The sequence below is a fragment of the Gossypium arboreum genome, chromosome 11 (assembly GCF_025698485.1).
Source record: "Gossypium arboreum isolate Shixiya-1 chromosome 11, ASM2569848v2, whole genome shotgun sequence".
Taxonomy (NCBI): domain Eukaryota; kingdom Viridiplantae; phylum Streptophyta; class Magnoliopsida; order Malvales; family Malvaceae; genus Gossypium; species Gossypium arboreum.
In genome coordinates this window covers 123,455,494-123,475,739 of record NC_069080.1, presented here as the reverse complement: position 1 = coordinate 123,475,739, position 20,246 = coordinate 123,455,494, and the positions used below count along the sequence as shown (strand labels likewise).

The 20,246-nt window shown below is 32.9% G+C and overlaps 3 protein-coding genes across 3 annotated transcripts; all 3 read right to left on the bottom strand.

The window, feature by feature from the left end:
- Nucleotides 1–969: 969 nt before the first annotated feature.
- On the bottom strand, nucleotides 970–3,551 carry LOC108477926 (TMV resistance protein N-like). The gene is made up of 3 exons (XM_053021373.1): nucleotides 3,507–3,551; nucleotides 1,771–2,679; nucleotides 970–1,647 (listed from the first exon to the last, which is right to left on the bottom strand). Exons 1-3 carry the CDS (start codon nucleotides 3,549–3,551, stop codon nucleotides 970–972), a joined length of 1,632 nt encoding a protein of 543 aa, XP_052877333.1.
- Nucleotides 3,552–4,653: 1,102 nt separating this feature from the next.
- Nucleotides 4,654–5,238, bottom strand: LOC128284125 (TMV resistance protein N-like). Its single transcript, XM_053021726.1, has one exon. The coding sequence runs from the start codon at nucleotides 5,236–5,238 to the stop codon at nucleotides 4,672–4,674; it is 567 nt and encodes a 188-aa protein (XP_052877686.1). The 3' UTR covers nucleotides 4,654–4,671.
- On the bottom strand, nucleotides 4,837–6,814 carry LOC108478213 (TMV resistance protein N-like). The gene is made up of 2 exons (XM_017780647.2): nucleotides 6,105–6,814; nucleotides 4,837–5,777 (listed from the first exon to the last, which is right to left on the bottom strand). Exons 1-2 carry the CDS (start codon nucleotides 6,590–6,592, stop codon nucleotides 5,321–5,323), a joined length of 945 nt encoding a protein of 314 aa, XP_017636136.1. The 5' UTR covers nucleotides 6,593–6,814; the 3' UTR covers nucleotides 4,837–5,320.
- Between the last annotated feature and the right edge of the window lie 13,432 nt (nucleotides 6,815–20,246).

Sequence of the window (20,246 nt, the reverse complement as noted above, 5' to 3'; positions counted from 1 at the left end):
CTGCCTAGTTTTATCTGACCCCATGAACTCCTCCTTCAACCTTTCCCATGCTTCCTTAAGTGTGCTGCAGGCCATAATCCGAGTGAAGATTACATCATCACTCCATTTTGTGTGAGCCAAGGCTTTGTGCTTCTTGGTGCTCTCCTCAGCATGCTGCCTCATTTGTGCAATCGTGGGATTGGCCCTCAATGGAGGTGGTTCGATGTCATTTTCAACTACACTCCACAAGTCTTGAGCTTGAAGATAAATCTTCATTTTAACTACCCAAATGTGGTAGTTCTCACCAGCAAATACTGGAGGTAGAGGTGTTGTAAAGCTCATCTTGCTGAAACAAACTTAACAGCCCCAATTTCTTCCTTCTCAAGCTTATATTTTCTCAACAAAACAACAAACAAAACAGGGGCCCTCAAAGACTTAGGGTCTGAATACCATTTGTTGAAGTTTCAACAAACTTTAACCGGGTAAAGTATGTATTTCAAACAGAATATCATTTGCTGAAACATTTGACAGCAACAAGATTCTCACACAAGCTTAAGAGATTAAAAGATTGAAAAACAAAAACAAGGAGAGCTTGAGTTCAAGAATAACTGAAAATCATCATCTTTCATTAAGAAAACAGTAGCTTATATAAATTACAAAGTGAATGGACAATTACCTAATGACTTAACTACTCCCACTAATACTTAACAATTTGAAAATGTGAACCACATAAACAAGTAAGCTGATATGATCAGCCATTACATCCATTACATCAAAAATCTTACTAACTTTGATTACAAGTTACAAATTAACTAAGCAAGTTACATTTGAACAAAATAAACAAAAAGGGGACCATGTTGCTGCTGCTCTCGGTTCTGTTACATTGCAAGTCTGCTTGGTGAGCTGCTGGTCACATGTTGCATTGCAGACCAATGCTCAATAGTGACTCTACCTCTGCCTCCGTCTCTTCATAGACATTACGTTTTCACTTTACAAGGAACTATTAGCTATTGATCCCTCAGCAACAGAGTCTTCATTCATTTCTTCAATTGTTACACAAGTTTGATTGTTGTGCTGCTCTTGGACATCTTCCAAATCTTGCTCATACACTAATCTGACCCCACATTTTTTCACCTTAACTGAGTGAACATGATCACAAAAATATTTCATATACGACAGCTCAAGCTCATTGAATTCCTGATTTGAGGGATCTAATGTTGATAAATTCTTGCTTTCACTTTCAACAGATTCACCCTTCAAGAAATCTCGATCTAGTAAGATGGCACGCGAACAATAATGAAGAGAAAAGTGGTCCTTCGTTACGAAGCTGGCACGCGAACAATAACGAAGAAAAAAGTGGTCCTTCGTTACGGGTTGGTTAGAGTAATAACTTTTGCCAAAAGGAAAGCCAACACAATCCAGAAGAACACATTCTTGTCCACAATTTTTATGATGGAAAATAACATTAGACACAAGCTGCTCATGCCTGGAAGTATTAGCAGTTACAAAAGTGCAGCACAAAGCTACTCCCATCCATTGACTATCATTCCAAATATTGTGAGGCAGTGGTATCTTGATTGAAAACCCTGCTCTCTGATGGTTGAACCATTCTGGAATTTCACCTCCAGATATAATAACAGTAAACACTTTTCTTAAATTTCCAAATACCTGCAAAACATAACTCTACCTGTTTAGCAACTAACGAACATCATAAATAATCAAGTATGAGGTTTTGCAAGAGAACCAGAGATATTAACTAACTTTAATATTTTTTTTCAGCAATGTTACTACATTCATGGTCTCAGCTAATCTGTAACAGTTAATACCTCTAATATCCGCCCAATTCACTGAATTGCATACTTTTGATGGATTTGCAATTGCTTCAAGCGAATCACAACCAGATACCAACAGACTTCCTATATTTGTTAGAAGCTCAGGCAATGATTTAAGCTCCTTGCAATTATCCAATCGAAGAATACCAATCTTGGAAAGTCGAGTAATAGACGAAGATACACTGATGAAATTGTTACCACTAAGATCAAGAAAAGTCAAAGAGGATAGAGAAGAAATATCATTAGGAATATCACAAAGATTGCAGTCCCTAAGTTTCAACTCTCTTAATGAACTCAAACCTGACAATGAATGTAACATCAGAGGCATGGGTTCTATCATTGCTCTTTGGTTTAACTTCAATAAGGAAGGTAGATTCATTCGTAACTTAGATGATGCTCCCTTGGGCCCATTGAAATACAAAACTTTAAGATTTTTAAGTTGAAAAATGAAAGATGGTGGTCTTCTCCTGGCTGTTTCACTTAAGTCAAGCTCTTCCAAAAACTCTAGTTGCTTCAAATTCTCTGGCAAATTTTCAACTTTATAACAACCAGAAATATTAAGAGCTCTTAAACCCTTACACCCGCCTTTGCTGTTTGCGAGGCTCACAAGGTTTTTGCAATCTTTCAGATTTAATGTTTCAAGAGATTCCCATTCAATTTTGGTTGGAAGACTCCTAAGATTTTTGCAGCCTCTTAAGTTCAAAAGTTTAAGCCTCGTAAGAACTCCTATAGATGGATGAACATCTTTTAATCTGGTACACCCTTTTAAAATCAAAACTTCAAGATTTGGAGCTGTTGTAAAATCAGGTGTCTTGATTAGGTTTTCGAAGCCTTTGAGGTTGAACAATTTCAACTTATACAGGGGCTGCTGAAAACAATAATAATTAGACAGAAAAGAGAAAACTTATCAAGTAAAATCATTTTTGTTGCTATTTTTTCATCTTAATAAAGTTTTAATCATTCATCTTAAAATAAGCTAAAAGACAGGGATCAGATGAACTTGTTCTTACTATATTTCCCTTCCAAAGTTGTTCAATACGACTATATGGAAAGAGAAGTGCAACAAGGTTGTCCAGTTGGAAGCTTGAAGGCAACGATTTTAAAGGATATCTTATCCATTCTAAAAGCCGTAGCTCGTTAGAAAAAAATTCGAAATTATCACAACTTGAGAGACAATGAACTTTGAGCAATCTCAATTTTTTTCATCTTCATCTTTAAGAAGATGTTAACATTCAAATTGAGAGTTTTGTTCGATTCTCTGAAAACCATGGTAAAACAAAAGTGAGCTTAAAAATATACAAAAGCAAAGTAATGCTGCTTCAGCACTATTTGTTTCAAATGATTTGTTCAAACACTCCTAACCCATGCGTATTGCATATCCGAATACAACTTGGATATAAACTTTTAAAGAATTTTCAAAAACACTAATATAAACTTAAAAAAATAAAATAAAATTGAAGAATAATATTTGATGCGGTGCATGAATTTCATACAAATATCTATTTATAAGTCGGGTCAAGCCACAAATTCGATTTTAAACAAATTTTAAACCTAAGCCCGTGTTTGATCCAAAATTAATAAAAAAAATAAAAAATATTATAAAAATATTTTATATATTTTATAATTAAATTTATTTCAAAAATATTTTTATTATTTAAATTAAATTTGGGCTGAGTCGGCCCGAGACATAAAAACCTTGACCAAGCCTAAATCAAGCTGGTTCAAGTTGTCAATGGACATGTCTACTCATGTACCATTAGTGAATAAAAATAGTATACCTCATCACTAAATAAAACAAAAACTATGTAGGACCTATAAATACATATTAGTAATTTTATTTAAACATAATTAATTATTAATTATTCTCATTAATATAAATAAGTATTATTTTAAAAATTTAATTAAATGTTGACATGTCATCCACGTAAATATCATGTAACAAAGTTAACAAAATTTAACTTAGATCAATAGTTAAAAGAGATGAAAAACTAAACATAGGACTAAAATAACTTTTTTTTAAATTGGAGGCCAAAAATTACATAGTTTGCTAAATAATTATGACACCTTAAAATAAAAAGTGGAGCTATAAATATGAATAATATAAATAACATAATTTGTTAATATTAATTATTTTAACCTACATAATTCTTTTAAAAGTATTATTGTTAACAATTAAAGATTTACATTATTTTATATTATTAGTTAAATTTTGTATATAATGAATTATTAGTCAATTATTAAATATTTATTTATTTATTTATTATTATGTATTTTGAAAAGATTTTTAGTTAAATCTTTAAAATTAAGTATGTTAACATCTTTTTATGTAAATGTAAATTATTTAAAAATATGTGTAAGGTTTCTTAGATTTTAGAAAAGATGTATTAATAAATAATTCAAAAATATATAATATTGATTCTTCAAAATTAGAGTATAAATATACATAGCAAATTATTAGAGTGCCAAATGATTATATATAAACTATGTTACCTAATCTGTAATTTCATATTGTTATAGTGTAAATGTATTAGATTAATTATTATTTAATTATGTTTAATTAAAATTATTAGTATTTATTTGTAAATTTTTAATATTTTTATTTTATTTAATAATGATGTGTTATATTATTTTTCAATGATGATGCATGAATCTTATATATTAACTATACATCAAATATTACTCAAAATTAAAAATAACATACTTTGATACATAATATGTTTGTTTTCTTACCTTTTATTGTGAATTACCATGCCTTCAATTGTTTCTGTAGCCTGAAAATAATAATAATAATAAAACACAAATTACATTAAATAAATTACATGATAAAAGTTGTAAAATTAACTTTATATATTGGAATAATTTACTGTATTTTTGTTAGGACATGATAGATATCATTTTCCTCCCACAATCTATAACGTTTTTCAGGTTTATCTACTGATTTATCTTTAACAATTTTTCTTCCCATTTCTTTCAACAAGTCATGCATCTGGATATATTGGTTGTGTCTGTCAAATTTTATAAGAGATTTCTTAATAAAAACATCAATTCCAATATCTGGAAAAAACTCACAACTATCCAATATTTTCATTATAAAATCTTTAGTCTCCCTATCGAAGATACATGCTATGTCTAGAAATATATTCTTCTCCCTTTCTTCCAATCCATCAAAACTTATTCGAAGTCTATCCAAAATTTCTTTATTAGAATCTTTTTTAAGTCTTTCAAATGCACTCTTCCATTGAGTTACATCTCTACCGCACAGAAAAGAACCCAAAACTTCAAGAGCTAAGGGGAGACCACCAGCATAACCTACAATATGTTTAGCGAGCTCAACGAAATCCTCTTTTGGCACTGTCTCCCTATTGAAAGCTTTCAAATTAAAAAGCCGAAGTGCTTCATTTTCATTCAATGCTGCTGGCTTGTACATACCATCAACTCAGTAAGATCGTAGTAAATGTTCGTCTCTTGTTGTTATAATGATTCTGCTCCCCAAACCGAACTAATTGTGCCTACCAGCCAAGCATTTCTAAGTGTTGTATGTTATCAACATCATCGAGAACAACAAGAACCTTTTTGTGAGACAACCTGTGGCTAATAATGGCATTCCCTTCGTAAACATCGGAAAAATTAAAACCTTCATCAAGCAAGGTTTGAGTAAGAAGTTTTTGTAAATGAACAAGTCCGCGTTTTTGTGAAACTTCTAGAACATTAGCAAGAAAGCTTTTGCCTTCAAAATGAGATAACATTTGATCATACATAACTCTTGCAAGAGTCGATTTACCGATACCACCCATTTCGCAAATTCCAATAACGCGGACATCATCTTCCCCAATCTCCATTTTTGAAAACAACTCTTTCAAGCGTGAACTAATTCCAATCAACTCATCAGTAGCAGCAATGGGATATGTTTCACATAATTTTACTGATAGCTTCTTAACAATATCTCCAATAAATTCTGCTTCATGCCTACATAGAAACAAGATTCAGTTGTTTCAAATAAAATTTTGCCGATATCTTTTGAATGCACTTCTTTTTCTTTTCTTTAAAGTTCGTTCAATGAATCATTAACACAGTATAGGTAATTTGGGAGCAAACACAAAGCAAGAATAAGAAGGCAAGATTTTTTAGGACAAAAAAATACACAACTTGCCCTTTAGTTTCATGGAACTTTAATTAAATACATAGACAGTAAAAACTTTAAAATATATACATATAGCATGTTGTCCGAAAAAAAAAAAGCAGCATGTAGTCATTAAAACTAGCTAGAAATTAGAGAAGCAAACGATGATTTACCTATTATTTAAATGCCATCCTTTGATGTTAGCCACTTGGGTCAAAGCGTTTCGCCACTTTTGGACCTTGTTTTTATCTTCTTTGTATCTCTCTTCATGTTCAACAAAGGCTTCTTCAACTTTACCTTTTTGTTTCCTCAAATCAGAAGGATCCACATTGTAGAAAATGGGAAATACTTCCTGTCTCCTCTCGTTTTTCTGCTTAACAATCTCAGCAAACTCCTCCAAGCACCAACTTGAAAAGGCATAGGTTTCGGAGAAAATGATTATGGAGCACCATGATTGTTGAATGGCTTTAAACAGTTCAGGTGCGATTTCTTCGCCGGTCTCCAGTTTAGGATCGTCCCTGGAAGTGTGGATTCCATTCCTTATTAGAGCTTCATAGAGATGATCTGTGAAGTTCTTGCGGGTATCTTCACCTCTAAAACTCAAGAAAACATCATATCTCTTTCTAGAAATAGATGAGGAAGATGAAGGTAACGGCAACATGAGGAATTATAAGAAGAAAAAAGATATCTGAATCTGGTGTTCAAAAATCACAAAAAGTCATTGATGGTTCAATATCGAGAGAAACTGAAACAGTCAAGAATATGAGCATCAAGAAAGAGAACATGCAACACATTAATACAAGGGTCTGACATGAGTGATGATGTTATTCCTGGAAGAATCAGAAAGGTAAGAGTACTTTGATATATTTAAAATTCGTTAATAATTGTTAAAATAAAATATTCAAGTTGTAATTAATTTTATTTTTGATTGTATTATTTCATTAATATTTTTATTAATATGAATTTTTATTTAATATTTTTAATGTAGTTTTATCATATGAAAGTGAGAATAATAAACTTTTTGTATTTACATAATAATTTGAACGAAAATTATCTAACTCAAATCTTAGAAGTATTAGAATAAAAAATATGAAAAAAAATTTAAACAACTGAAAATATCATTTATTTTCCATCATATTATTAAATTAATATTTAAAATAATTATAATTTATTTTGTAATTATTACTTTCACAATTACAATCATTTAAAGAAATTTACTTCATATTATTTTCTTCTACATAACTATGTATTATTTACAAATTAAATATTCAGAAAATAAAAATAAAATTTAATAATAAAAAGTGAAGAGTAGAAATATTTTAATTATGATTTAAAAAATTCTAATATTATTAAAAGATGAAAAGATGTACAAAGAAGATAAAGTGAAGATTGAAACGCGCATGGCGAAATGCTTGAACTCAAGTGGCCGGCATAATTTATGCCTTTATGCCGCATAAAGGGCTGACATTTAAAATAACAGGTCATTCATTGTTTTCTTTAACTTTAATGATTACATCCATACAAAAACTAAAAAACAAAACTTTAATGATTTTGTAATCTGTTTAGTGTTATAAAGCATCAACACTTACTAACAACATAAAAAGGGGTAATGATTTTTATTCCTAAACTTTAAAAAAAAAAATCATGTTGGCTCTTCATTTATTTTTTCTCTCTTTAAATTTTTAAATTTGTATTTTTACAAATAACTCTAAAATAAATGAAAATATTAATATTTATTAATTTTGTTAACATAGCATACACGTGGATTACATGTATATAACATGTCAACATTTAATTAATTTTTAAATAATATTTAAATTTTTAAAAATAGTTTTTATAATTTTTTGAATTTTAAAATTTAAAAATTAATTAAATGCTAACTTGTCATCCACGTGAATGCAACGCCAATAAAGTTAAAAAAAAGTTAATTTTTTTCATTCATTTATGATAATTTGACAAAAATCACAAGTTTAAGAGTTTAAAAAAAAGAGAAAAATTAAATTAAGGGCTAAAACGATCTTTTATATAAAGTTGGAGAGCCAAATAAGTCATTTTACCTAAAACAAACAGTAAACTCCAAGTCCTCCTAGGGTAATTAACATAAATTTGTTTGATTTAATAGTGTTAATTTTTGGGATTATTAAACTTCATATTTATATTTGTTAATTTCTTCATTAAAAAAACTAAATATTTTTCTCTTTGTGGGCATGAATTAGAATTTATTCGAGACATTGTTAAAAAAAATATCAACAAAATTATATCAAACATATGTTGTCACACCCCAAAATGTCAAGTTTAAGTTGGAATCGTGACTTTGGGTACTAATTTGAAAAGTTTATAAATTAAGCAAGTTCTAGTAGAAATAAAGGGAATTGGTAGATTAGTTTGTAAAGGTTGGATTTCAACTTTGGTTTCGTTATTGAACTAGAAGATTTCTTAGTGGGAGACATGATGATTATGGATGGGTACACTTGGTTGTTGAGTTGAGATCGGTGAAGGAAGTGCAAGAGTATTATATAAGGGAGAAACGTTGTTCTCTGGGTTGTTCTTTCATATTTATGTTCTTTATTCATTTTCTTATATGGTCTGTTTGTAAGAAAGAAAGATTAAAGAATGATCTGCATAAAGGAAAGAAGCTAGAGTTCATGCATAAATAACTGATAATTTATTAAGTTGTACGCTTTCTGACCTTTCTGTGTTCACGGATTTAAGAAAAAGGAAAGAAAGTTAAGCATTTCAGTTATTCATCGTTTCTACTCTATTATGGTTAAGGCCGCTGATAATCATTTAAATGGCATTTGTATGCAAACAAATTATGGCTCTTATGATGATGAATTATTGTCGATTGGAAATTTTGAAATGATTGTTATGTTTTGTATGTTGGAGGCTTAAGTGATAAGGAAAAAAGCTACGTAGATGGATTTGGCGTCAACTTCCAAGTGAGTTTCATAATCTAGATCTTACATGGATGTTTACTGCATCAATATTGTGATGCATACCGTTTGTGCTGTGTTAAGCAAATGATGAATCATCCATTGGTTGAATGTTGAAGTATTGTATTGGATGATTGTGGTGTTGCGATGCATGTTGCATAATGATATGCAAATGTATGGTTGAGTGTAAGCATGATTATGATTCGTAGATGGAATGATTAACGTGTTATATGTCGTGTGATAATAATATTTATTGGCTGAGTGCATGTGTTTGATGTGCATATATTTATAACTGTGGCTTTGCGGAGGTTTGGATGGACATGTATGAGATTGCATATGCATTTGATTTAACTGTGGCTTTGGGGGAGGTTCGGTTGGATTGAGCCTTTTTAAATTGTATGAAGAACAGTGTGCACCAGTATATGAAAGCCCTTTTATGGGACGTATGAATGAATGCAAGTCCATGGCCATGAAATTACCGTAAATGTGGAAGCTCATCAGGACTATCTTTTATGTGGAAGTCCGCTAGGACTATTTTCAATGTGGAAGTCCGTCAAGATCATTTTATATGAGGACATCCGACAGGACTATCGTATAAGTAGAAATCCATCAGGGTCATTTTAGGAAATAGGATTCAGTACCTGACGGGTCCGCTTGTATGAGTCTACCAAGAATGAGTTCATACTCTTATAATTTATTGTTATGCGAACTATTATGCGGGTCTGTCTATGAAAGATGTGACAGTTTGCAATGACTATCTCATATGTATGATTCCACATTAAGGGATTCGCTTTTAAGAATCTGCCCACATGTTATCAGTTCAGGAGAAGATCACCAAGAATGGATTATAACACCCCTCACTCGGCTCGGTTGTTGGACCTAAGTTACAGGACGCCACATCAATATCGTAACTTTAACACATGCACATATAGCTTCAAGCAAGAATAATTTCATGACAATTAAAAATATTTACTGAGGATTTTGCGACTAAACAAACATCAAATGACCCTAGAAATAGTTTAATACGTGCTTAGGGAACATTTTGAAAATTACAAAGAAATCAACATCGGTATCGATACACAATAGCAGGTATCGATACTTAGTAAGTCAGGTATAGATACTAACAAGAAAATCGATATCATTTTAGCATTCGGTTTTTCCTCCTCAATTCTGAACCAATACATTTTATCGATATTAAACAAAAGATATCAGTATCTCTACCCCAAGTATCGATACTCGTGAATGGGTATCGATACCAAACTAAACTACTATTTCCTGTACATACGTTCCAACACTGAGGTATCGATATTTATGCCCTAAGTATCGATACCTCTATGCAAATCAACAAAACAAAAACAAAACAGATAAGTGTTCATGCTTAAACAAAATATCTTTCTTATGTGCATTCCAAATATCAATCTCATACATCTAACGAAGTCCAAAACCATAATAGAATGAATAAACAATGATAGTAATCAACCAAAGCTCTAGAAGTCCAAAATCATATTAAACTAACAAAAATAATAACAATATCCAGCCAAAATTCTACCCACATTGCCTTTATTCCAAAAGTCGAAAAGAATAATAAAATCAACTATTCAAATTATTATTGCCTAGCTTGGATCACTTACTTGGCCGCACCACTCACACTGAAGACACTACTTATCTGCAAGGATTTAGAGAGGAATGTGTGAGCTTAAATAAGCTTAGTGAATGATCGATATTACCGCAAGTATATGCAACATCATACGTTAAACAAAAGCAACTAAAGCACAATCACAACCTTATTTAATTACAATGTCAAACTAACATGTCATGCATAACTTAACTCATACATCTAACTTATGTACTCACATGCATATACATACAACATATTTCATATACAATTTATTAAATGATAATTTGACAACTTGGGACTATGAAACGTAAAAGTAGGCTCTATCACCACACATTGGATACACAAATCTTCATCACACCAAAGACTCAGAGAGTCTTAACATATTCCATAAATGTAGCACCAAGTTAACACTCTTCAACTGTAATAACCCGTTTTTCAATGGTGTCAGAAACAGTAGTTTCGGGATCACAAATCCGATGAGTAAGTTCATATAATTAGTATTTAAACTATACGATTCAATAGTAATTTTTATATTGAATTTTGATTTGATGGTTTTAAATAATTGAATTAAAAGTTAGTATAAGTGATTTGGTTCAAAAGTCAAGTGGTTATTGAAAACGAAGAATTAGGACCTCGTTTCCATAATATAAAGCCGTAAATATTTTTATTAAATATTTACAGAGTTGTGTTATATGTGAATTAAAAGTTGGGTCTGGTAATTTTGATGATTTATTGCTTAATTGAGGTAAAAGGATTAAATTGTAAAAGAGGTAAAAGTTAATTGCTATAGATTTAAAATAGTAAAAGGATCAAAATGATAATTAAACCATGGTAAAAAAGTCCAAGTAGTGGTGGATGTTAATCATTCCACTAACTTTTGGATTACTTATTTATTTAGTCCTAATTAGTTTAAGGCCAAATTGTAAATAAGTTTGTTTAATTGGAATTTAATATAATTGAAGGACTAATAGTGTAATTGGACCCTCCTTAAATGACCTATTAATAGAAATGATATGAAATTCTCTAGATTTTTTTTAAATTGCAATTAATTCATAATTAATTAAGGATTTAATAATTAATCATTTTCAATATGATCGAAATGGTAGTTTCAAGGCCATAATTTTGATGTGTCAGTCCGTAAATATTAATTATTTAATATTTACAAAGCTATTAATGTCGTATTAAATTTTGGTTATAAAATTTTATCGTTTAAATAGTTAATTAGGTGAAGAACTGAATTGTAAAAACCATAAAAGTGGAGTTCTATAGATTAAAGGCATCAAATGATAATGAGAATGTAAGGCAAGGCCCTTAAATGGTAAATATACCATTTTAAGAGATAGTGGACGGTTTTGGTTTCCTTTTTGCTAAAATATTAAGTGAAATTAAAGAGCAAAATTGTAATTATGTTAATAAGTTAAATTACATTAAAATAAGATGAAATCTAATCATCATCTCCACTTTATTCTCTCTATTTTTAGCCGAAACCCTAAAAGGAGAAAACCATTCGGTCTTGCTTGGTTCCATAATGTGTAGGTGAAATTTAACTTGTTTTTAGTAATTTATATGTTTCCGAGCTCGTATGAGCTTAATCTAGCTAAATCGAGGATCAATTTGTGAAACTGTTAAATATTTTGGATTGTGTCATTTTTGAGTTTGAGTTAGTTTTGAAACTTTATGAAAGAGTATTGATTTTGTTCGTTATATTTTGTAAAGTAGTTTTTGATGATTTTAATGTTTAAAGATTAAATTGTTAAAGTGATAAAGTTACAAGGACTTGATGAGAAATAATTGCAAAGATGGTATGTATTGAGGTCATTGAACATTAGGCCATGGATTTTTTTTAAAAAAATGGTTAATTTGCACGATTAGGGTTTAGGGACTAAATTAAATAAAAATAAAATATTGAGGGAAATTTTTTAAAAATGGCAAAAAGGACTTAATTGCATAAAATAAGTTAATTTTATTGTTGGAATTAGTTACTTGAGTGGAAATATTATTTTAGATCATGAACGAATGAAAACCGAAGGAAAGAGAAATTACTGAATAGTTTCTATACCTGTCATAGTTGCAAATTAGTCAGGTAAGTTTTTACGGTTTAATTTTAGTACATTTTTAAATGTATTATAAGAAATTAATTGCAAATATTGGATTATATTGTGATGTGTGTAATTGGAAGCAAAAATAAGGAATTGAAATGACATTGATAACTAATTGAGATACTATGAGCTGTTACTACAGATTAATCCTGTAAGTTCATGCATTTAATTATGATTCTAATAATCTTATACTGTTTGTTAATAGACTATTATTGAATTTTATATTATACACAAAATGATATCAGCAAGCATTACCCATTGTTAAGTCCACTGGTATGTTTCGAAAATCATGAATTCATGAGGACCGTAATACAAATCTGAGCCCATTAGGACAAGTCTCTATTAATAGTCCGCAACAAGGACTATTCACCAAGATCAGTTTTATATGGTTACCTGGGGATGTCGTGTTATGGAAGCCATTCATGGGTCATCTTTCACGAGATTGAAATTATGAATCCGTTAAGATTTCCTCTCAATGAAATAGATGCATAAGAGCTCGTGAAGGCAACCAGTAAAGTAGAATCAGTAGGGATAATCCGCCAAGAGATTAAATGTTATTAAATTTGTATTCTGGATGCGAAAGTATGCAAGCAATGATTTCATTGTGGGTGATGTGCCAAGTATGAGTAAGTCAGTTCATATAATATAAGGACTACGACAATAAGAGTGTGTATTGTCCTAATATAGATGAGTCAAAAGTGAATGTCAAGCGAGATCGCGTTGTATTAACAAGGTATGAAAACTCACTAAGTTCTTTAGAACTTACCTATGTGTTATTGTGTATTGAAGGTTTTAAAGGGAAACTTGAGATTTAGTGAAAGGACTAGGCCAAAATCCTCTGTGCTACATCAGATCTCTTCTTAAAGCAATATGCATACAGCGGGGCGACCCAAAGTTGGGGTCGTGGGATCAATCATGAGTTTGTAATTACTTAGGTTCGTAGATTACAAATTCTTTAAATTGAATTAAAGTTATTCGCATAATAAAGTTACTTTGTATATTTTTACATATTAAAAATAATTGTATCAAGTCTACGAACTTTACAAGGTTAATTAGATAAATGTGTTTTCTTAATACCTATATTATGTGATCTTGAATGCCAGAATTGCAATATGAGTTAACTGGATAATGTTGGATCTTGTGTTTAGCACCCTGTGGCCCGGACCCGGTGATCGGGTTAGGTAAGGGGTGTTACATATGCTGTTGTTCATGATGAGTTGGTTGGAATTAGTTCACACTTGGAGGAATTGTATTAAAAAATAGAGTGTAACAACCTATTTTTCAGTAGTGTCAAAAATAGTGGTTTCGAGCAGATGAAGGAAAACATTTAGAAGATGTAACCATATATTGACAGTTAGTCGAAAATCTTATCTATCTTGCTTTAAGTCGACTAGACTTAACTTATGCAGTTGGAGTGGCTAATCGATACATGAGAAATCCTAAGAAGCCTCATCTCAATGCAATACGACGCATCATGAGGTACGTTAAACGCATAATTGATTTTGGTATCTTATATAAGAAAATAAAAGAATGTCTGGTGGCTAGATATTGTGACACCGACTATTCTGGAAACTATGATACGTGGCGATTGACAACTAGGTACATCTTTAACATTGGATTAAGAGCAATATCATGGTGCAATAAGAGACAACCAATGGTGTCATTATCAAGCATCGAAGCGGCATATCGGTCGGCGGCATCAGTAACACAAGAGAGTGCTTGGTTGAAACAACTGATGGAATATCTTCATTAGCTAACAAACTAACAAGTAAGGCTTCTCTATGATGATTTATCAACCATATGTCTAGAGGAAAACTCGATCTTTCATGCAAGGACAAAACATATAGAAATGTATTATCATTATATTTGCGAAAAGGTCCTTGAAGGGGAGATCAAGATGGTGCCACCAAAGGGGAATGGGAATGGGCCTCAACCTAAGAACCTTCGATTCCATGGGATTTGTCACTTTCTTCTCTTTTCTTTCATAGCTTTTTCATTAATTTTAATTATTTGTGCAGACTGACAAATTTTGCCCAAATTGATGTAATTGTGCAAAACACCCTAAATGTCATCATCCCAACTTTGTCTCCATTGAGAAATTTGTGTCAATCATTGAACATGGCAGGACCATTTCCCACCAATCAACATTATTTTCATTTAATCATACTACTTGATGGGTGGATGGTAACATCTATAAAAATAGGTTATTTTTACTCATCTGACCCAAAAAATTAATATTTATAAAAATGACCCTAGTTCAAAAACATTCACTCAAATGACCTAAAATGAACAATAAAATTGGGTTATGGGAACTAGATGGCCGGCACCCATGTATCTTTTTTTCAAATTTTTTTTGGCCAAAACCCCTTTATCTGATTAAAAAAAATTATTCTTTGGGGTGCATAGTGCTGGCCAACAAATGCCCAAAGTCATCCAACAAAATGGATGGGAATATTGCAACATTAACCCCTCCTTGTTTTCCCATCTTTGTTATTTTTCAAGTTTAATTATTACTTTAATGATTTTTATCTTTTATAATAATTCAAATAAACATTGCTAAATTATTGTTTCTTTTATTTTAAAAATAACGTGTAATATATTTTAAAAATGAGTAATATATTAATAAAAACTTACCTTATAGATTAAATTAATTTATAAAATTAAATTTTAAAATATAAAAATAACGTGTAAAAATAACGTCTATAGATTAAATTTATAAATTTAATTTAATTGTGCATATTATATTTAAATTAATTTTAAAATTTAATAATAATGTGAGTGATGCAATAATAATTAAAAAAACATGATAAGTAGTTCAATATTATTTTAAAATATAAAATATGTAATTAAACTTGGAAAATAAAAAAGATGAGAAAATAAGGAGGGGTTAATGTTGCAATATTCCCATCCCTTTTGTTGGGTGACTTTGAGTATTTGTTGGCCGGAACCACACACCCCAACAAAATAAAATTTTTTAATCAGATAAAGGGGTGTCGGCCGTTAGTGTGTTAGCACCCAAAAAAAATGAAAAAAAAATGAATGTTGGCCATTTAGTGTCTAAAACCCCAAAAATTATTTTTTTAATAGAAAAAATAGTGGTGCCAGCATCTAGTTCTCATAACCTAAATTTATTGTTCATTTCAAGTTATTTGGGTGAATATTTTTAACCAATGTCATTTCCGTAAATATTAATTTTCTTGGGTCAGATGGGTAAAATAGCCATAAAAATACTGTCTCTGCATGTATGGATCAACATCTGTGTTTTGTCTTGTTCGAATCATTTTCATTTTAGTCCTCCTCTTGCAGTAATCAAATACTTTTTGCCTTGATTTCAGTTTGAACCAACAATGGTCGAAGTAATTGCTTTCGACATCACCGTAGAGCTCATTATTAAGTTGAGCTCTTGTGCTCTCTCTCAAATTGGACTGTGGTGGAATCTCAAACACGATCTTGATGACCTTAAAAGCACCGTCTCCACAATCAAAACTGGGCTTCTGGAGGCAGAAGAGCGATCTGTGACGAGCCATATCGTCAAAGATTGGCTTGACAAGCTGAAAGATGTACTTTATGATGCTGATGACTTGCTCAATGATTTCTCTACCGAAGCTTTGCGTAAAGATCTAATGGGTGGGAACAAGCTGACGAAGAGGTACGCCTTTTCTTATCAAGCTCAAACCAGTTTGCTTATGGTCTCAGAATGGGTCGTCAAATTAAGGCCATTAAGGCGAGGCTAACTTCGATTGAAAGTGAGGCCAAGATGTTCAACTTAATAGAGCGTGACCATCCCACGGAAAATTTTTTCATGACTAAAAAGAGGCAGCAAATGCACTATTTTGTGAGTAAAGATAAAAAAATAGGGAGGGATGTTAAGTTTTTCACACAGGATGAATAACAAATCTATTTTACCCGGGTAAAGTATGAACAACTTGTTGAAACTGGAGCAACAAAGTATTATACCTGGGTAAAGTATGTGCTAAGTTTCGATCAAATGATCAAGAACAAAACAAAGAAATTTTGTGTTTGAAAGCTCAAAACAGAAGCAAAAACGGATGAACAAAGATGAGAGAACAAGTTGGCTATGCTTGTTACTTCACTCATAAAAAAATGATACATAAGAAGATGGGTTACATAGAAAGAAAACAAAGCTTGCTTGTGCAAGTATCTAAGTTGTAAAATCAGCATAATGACCTCTAAAAATGACTGCTAAATTAGCTAAGAACATAATTAATCTTAGCTGGACATTACATAAAAAGATAACAAACAAATTAACAAAAGTCAACTATTACAAAAGTGGTTCTTCAACCGGATTACACCATGGACATTTCAATGCCTCAGCTGGACTACTTGGTCACTTGTATGCTCGTGTATAATTGCATGGTAGCATGCATGTTGCTGCTGTAGTTGCCACCTTTGAACACTCCTCCTTGGCTACAAGGCAGCAAACTCCAATCTCTTTCCTTAAACATTCAAACCTTCCAGAAGCTAATGGCTTGGTCAGAACATCAGCAAGCTGATCCCTTGAACAACAGTGTACCAAGCAGATTTCCTTAGCAAGTTCAGCTTCTCTTACAAAGTGATACTTGATCTTGAAATGTTTTGTTTTGCCATGGAACACAGGGCTCCTGGCAATGGCAATAGCAGACTGGTTTTCAACCTTGATTTCAGTTGCTTCCATCTGTCTAGCATTTAAATCATCCAACAACTTTCTAAGCCAAATGGCTTGGTTAGCAATGATAGCAATTGCAATATACTCAACCTCTACGATGGATTAAGCTCTTGTTTGTTGCTTCTTTGAACTCAACTGAAAACACTTGATCCTAGATTGAAGAAGTAGCCTGATGTGCTCTTCATGTCATCAACTGAACCAGCCCAGTCACTATCTGAATAACCAACAAGTTTTAGCTCCTTTGACCTTCCAAACTTTACACCAAAATTCAAAGTCCCTTTGACATATCTTAGGACCCTCTTTCTTTGTTTTAAAATGTGCAACATTGCAGCGGTGCATGAACCTTGAGAGTAAGCCAACAAGCATATAGGATGTCCGCCTGTAGTCATTAGGTAAAGCAAGCAACCAACCAAACTCCTGTACCCCTTTCATCAACTCGATCGTGCTCACTTGTGCTTGACAGCTTCTCTCCTAGTGCAACTGGTGTGATAGCAGGCTTGCACTTTGACATGCTGAATTTGCTTAGAACTTTCAATGCAAAGGCTTGTTGGCTTATAAAAATTCCTTGTTCTCCCTGATTTACCTCCATACCAAGGAAGTATGTCATCAGACCAAGATCAGTCATCTCAAAAATGTCTTGCATTTGCCTCTTAAAGTTTTCAATCAGCTCATATTTGCTGTCAGTAACTAGCAGGTCATCAACATATAATGACACAATCAGCAGTGTCTCCTTTTCATCCTTCTTCACATAAAGAGTGGGCTCACTTATGCTTTTTGTGAAGCTGAGCCTTGACAAGTAGGCATCAATTCTATCATACCAGGCTCTGGGAGCCTGTTTCAAGCCATACAAGGCCTTCTTGAGCCTATAGACTTTATGTTCCTCACCAGAGACCTCAAACCCTTCAGGCTGCTCAATGAAGATTTCTTCTTTGAGAAATCCATTTAAAAAAGCTGATTTCACATCTAATTAGTGCACTTTCCACTGTTTCTGAGCTGCCAAGGCAAATAGCAGCCTTATAGTGTCCAACCTTGCAACAAGTGCAAAGGTTTCAAAGAAATCGACCCCTTGCTGCTGACTGTAGCCCTTCACAACCAACCTGGCCTTGTATTTGTTCAGAGACCCATCTGAATTTGTCTTGGTCCTGAACACCCATTTAACACCAATGACTTTTCTATTTTCTGGCCTATTGACCAGCTCCCAAGTGTCATTTTTCTGAATCATCTTCAGTTCAGCCTCCATAGCCTCTTGCCAGCATTTCTCTTTTACAGCTTCAGCATAGTAGGATGGCTCAGCTATGGTCATGGCACATCTTTCATAGACATCTGCCAAAGTTCTAGTGCCTCGAATAGGTACATCATCATAGTCATCTTCAACTTCAGCTTCAGTTTCAGTAGGCTGCAGGTCAGGACTATTTTGATCTTCCTCAAGTAGGCTTGCATTAGTTCCATCCCATTTCCAATACCCTTCTTCATTGAACTTTACATCTCTGCTCACAATGATCTTCTTGGTCATTGGATCAAAGATCCTATAACCTTTCTTCACACTGCTGTAGCCTACAAACACCCCTGGCATGGACCTTTTTTCAAGCTTAGTCCTTTTCTCTGCTGGAACCAATACATAGCACAAACAACCAAATACCCTCAGGTGTGACATTGTTGGTTTTTGTCCAAACCAGGCTTCAAAGGGTGTTTTTCCTTCCACTGCATTAGTTGGAAGTCTGTTTAGTAAGTAAACTGAAGTGTTCACTGCCTCAGCCCAAAAATTATTAGGCATTTTAGCTTCAAACAAAATGCACCTGGCCATATCAAGAACTGTTTTGTTCTTCCTCTCACAGACACCATTTTGCTGTGGTGTATAGATGTTTGTCAGCTGATGAAGAATTCCAGCATCATCACATATCTTTTGGAACCTTTGAGATACATACTCAGTCCCATTATCTGACCTTAAGCATTTCAGCTTACAGTTGGCTTGGTTTTCAGCCAAAGCCTTAAATTTGCAAAAGAAGTCAGCAACATCTGACTTTTGCTTCAAAAAGGTTACCCAATAGAACCTAGTGCAATCATCAATAAAGAGTGCAAAGTACCTGTTCTCATTTGGGGAAGTGGTCTTCATGGGTCCAAAAATGTCTGTATGAACCAACTGGAGCCTCTCTTGAGTTCTCCACGCTTTGTTTGCAGGAAATGGCAGTCTGGTCTGTTTGCCAAGCTGACAGACTTCACACACATCTTTCTTTGGCTCAACGCAGGACATGTCTTCAACCAAACTCATTTTGTGCAGTAGGCCAAGTGACTTGTAGTTCACATGGCCTAGCCTCCTATGCCACAAACTTGACTCATCAGCCTGAGCCACATGTGTCTTCGGCTCTAGCTGATTTACATCTAAATTGAAACTTCGATCACTCATGGCTACTGTTACTAACACTTGGTTAATAGCATCTTTGATCACACACACCTTGTCTTCAAAAATGAGAGAATACCCCTTCTCCAGTAGCTGACCAACACTCAACAAATTTTGGTCAATGTCAGGTACATAAAGAACCTCAGAAATAGTTTTGTTACCTGACTTTGTGTCGATCACAGCCTTGCCTTTGCCTTTGGCCTCTATGAGCTCACCATTCCCTACTCTGACTTTGGTCACAAAAGTGGTGTCTAGCTCCTTGAACATGCTTCTGTTTGAAGCCATGTGATGACACCCACTATCAATCAACCACATCTTGCTAACCTTGCTCGAGCTTGCAAAACAAGAAGCTGTGAAGACATGCTCTTCCTGTGCTTCAACATCTTCAGCAGTCTGAGCTTGATTTTGATGGTGTAGCTGTGGTTTTGGTTTGTTTTTACACACCTTTTCAATGTGTCCAAGTTGTTTGCACCCTCTGCACTGAATGTCAGGCTTGTACCAGCAGTATTTTTCAAGGTGACTGGTCTTCTTACAATGAGCACAAGGTGGAAACTTTCTTTTGGTGGCTTCCTTCTTGCCTTTGCCCTTCTTTTCTGTCCAA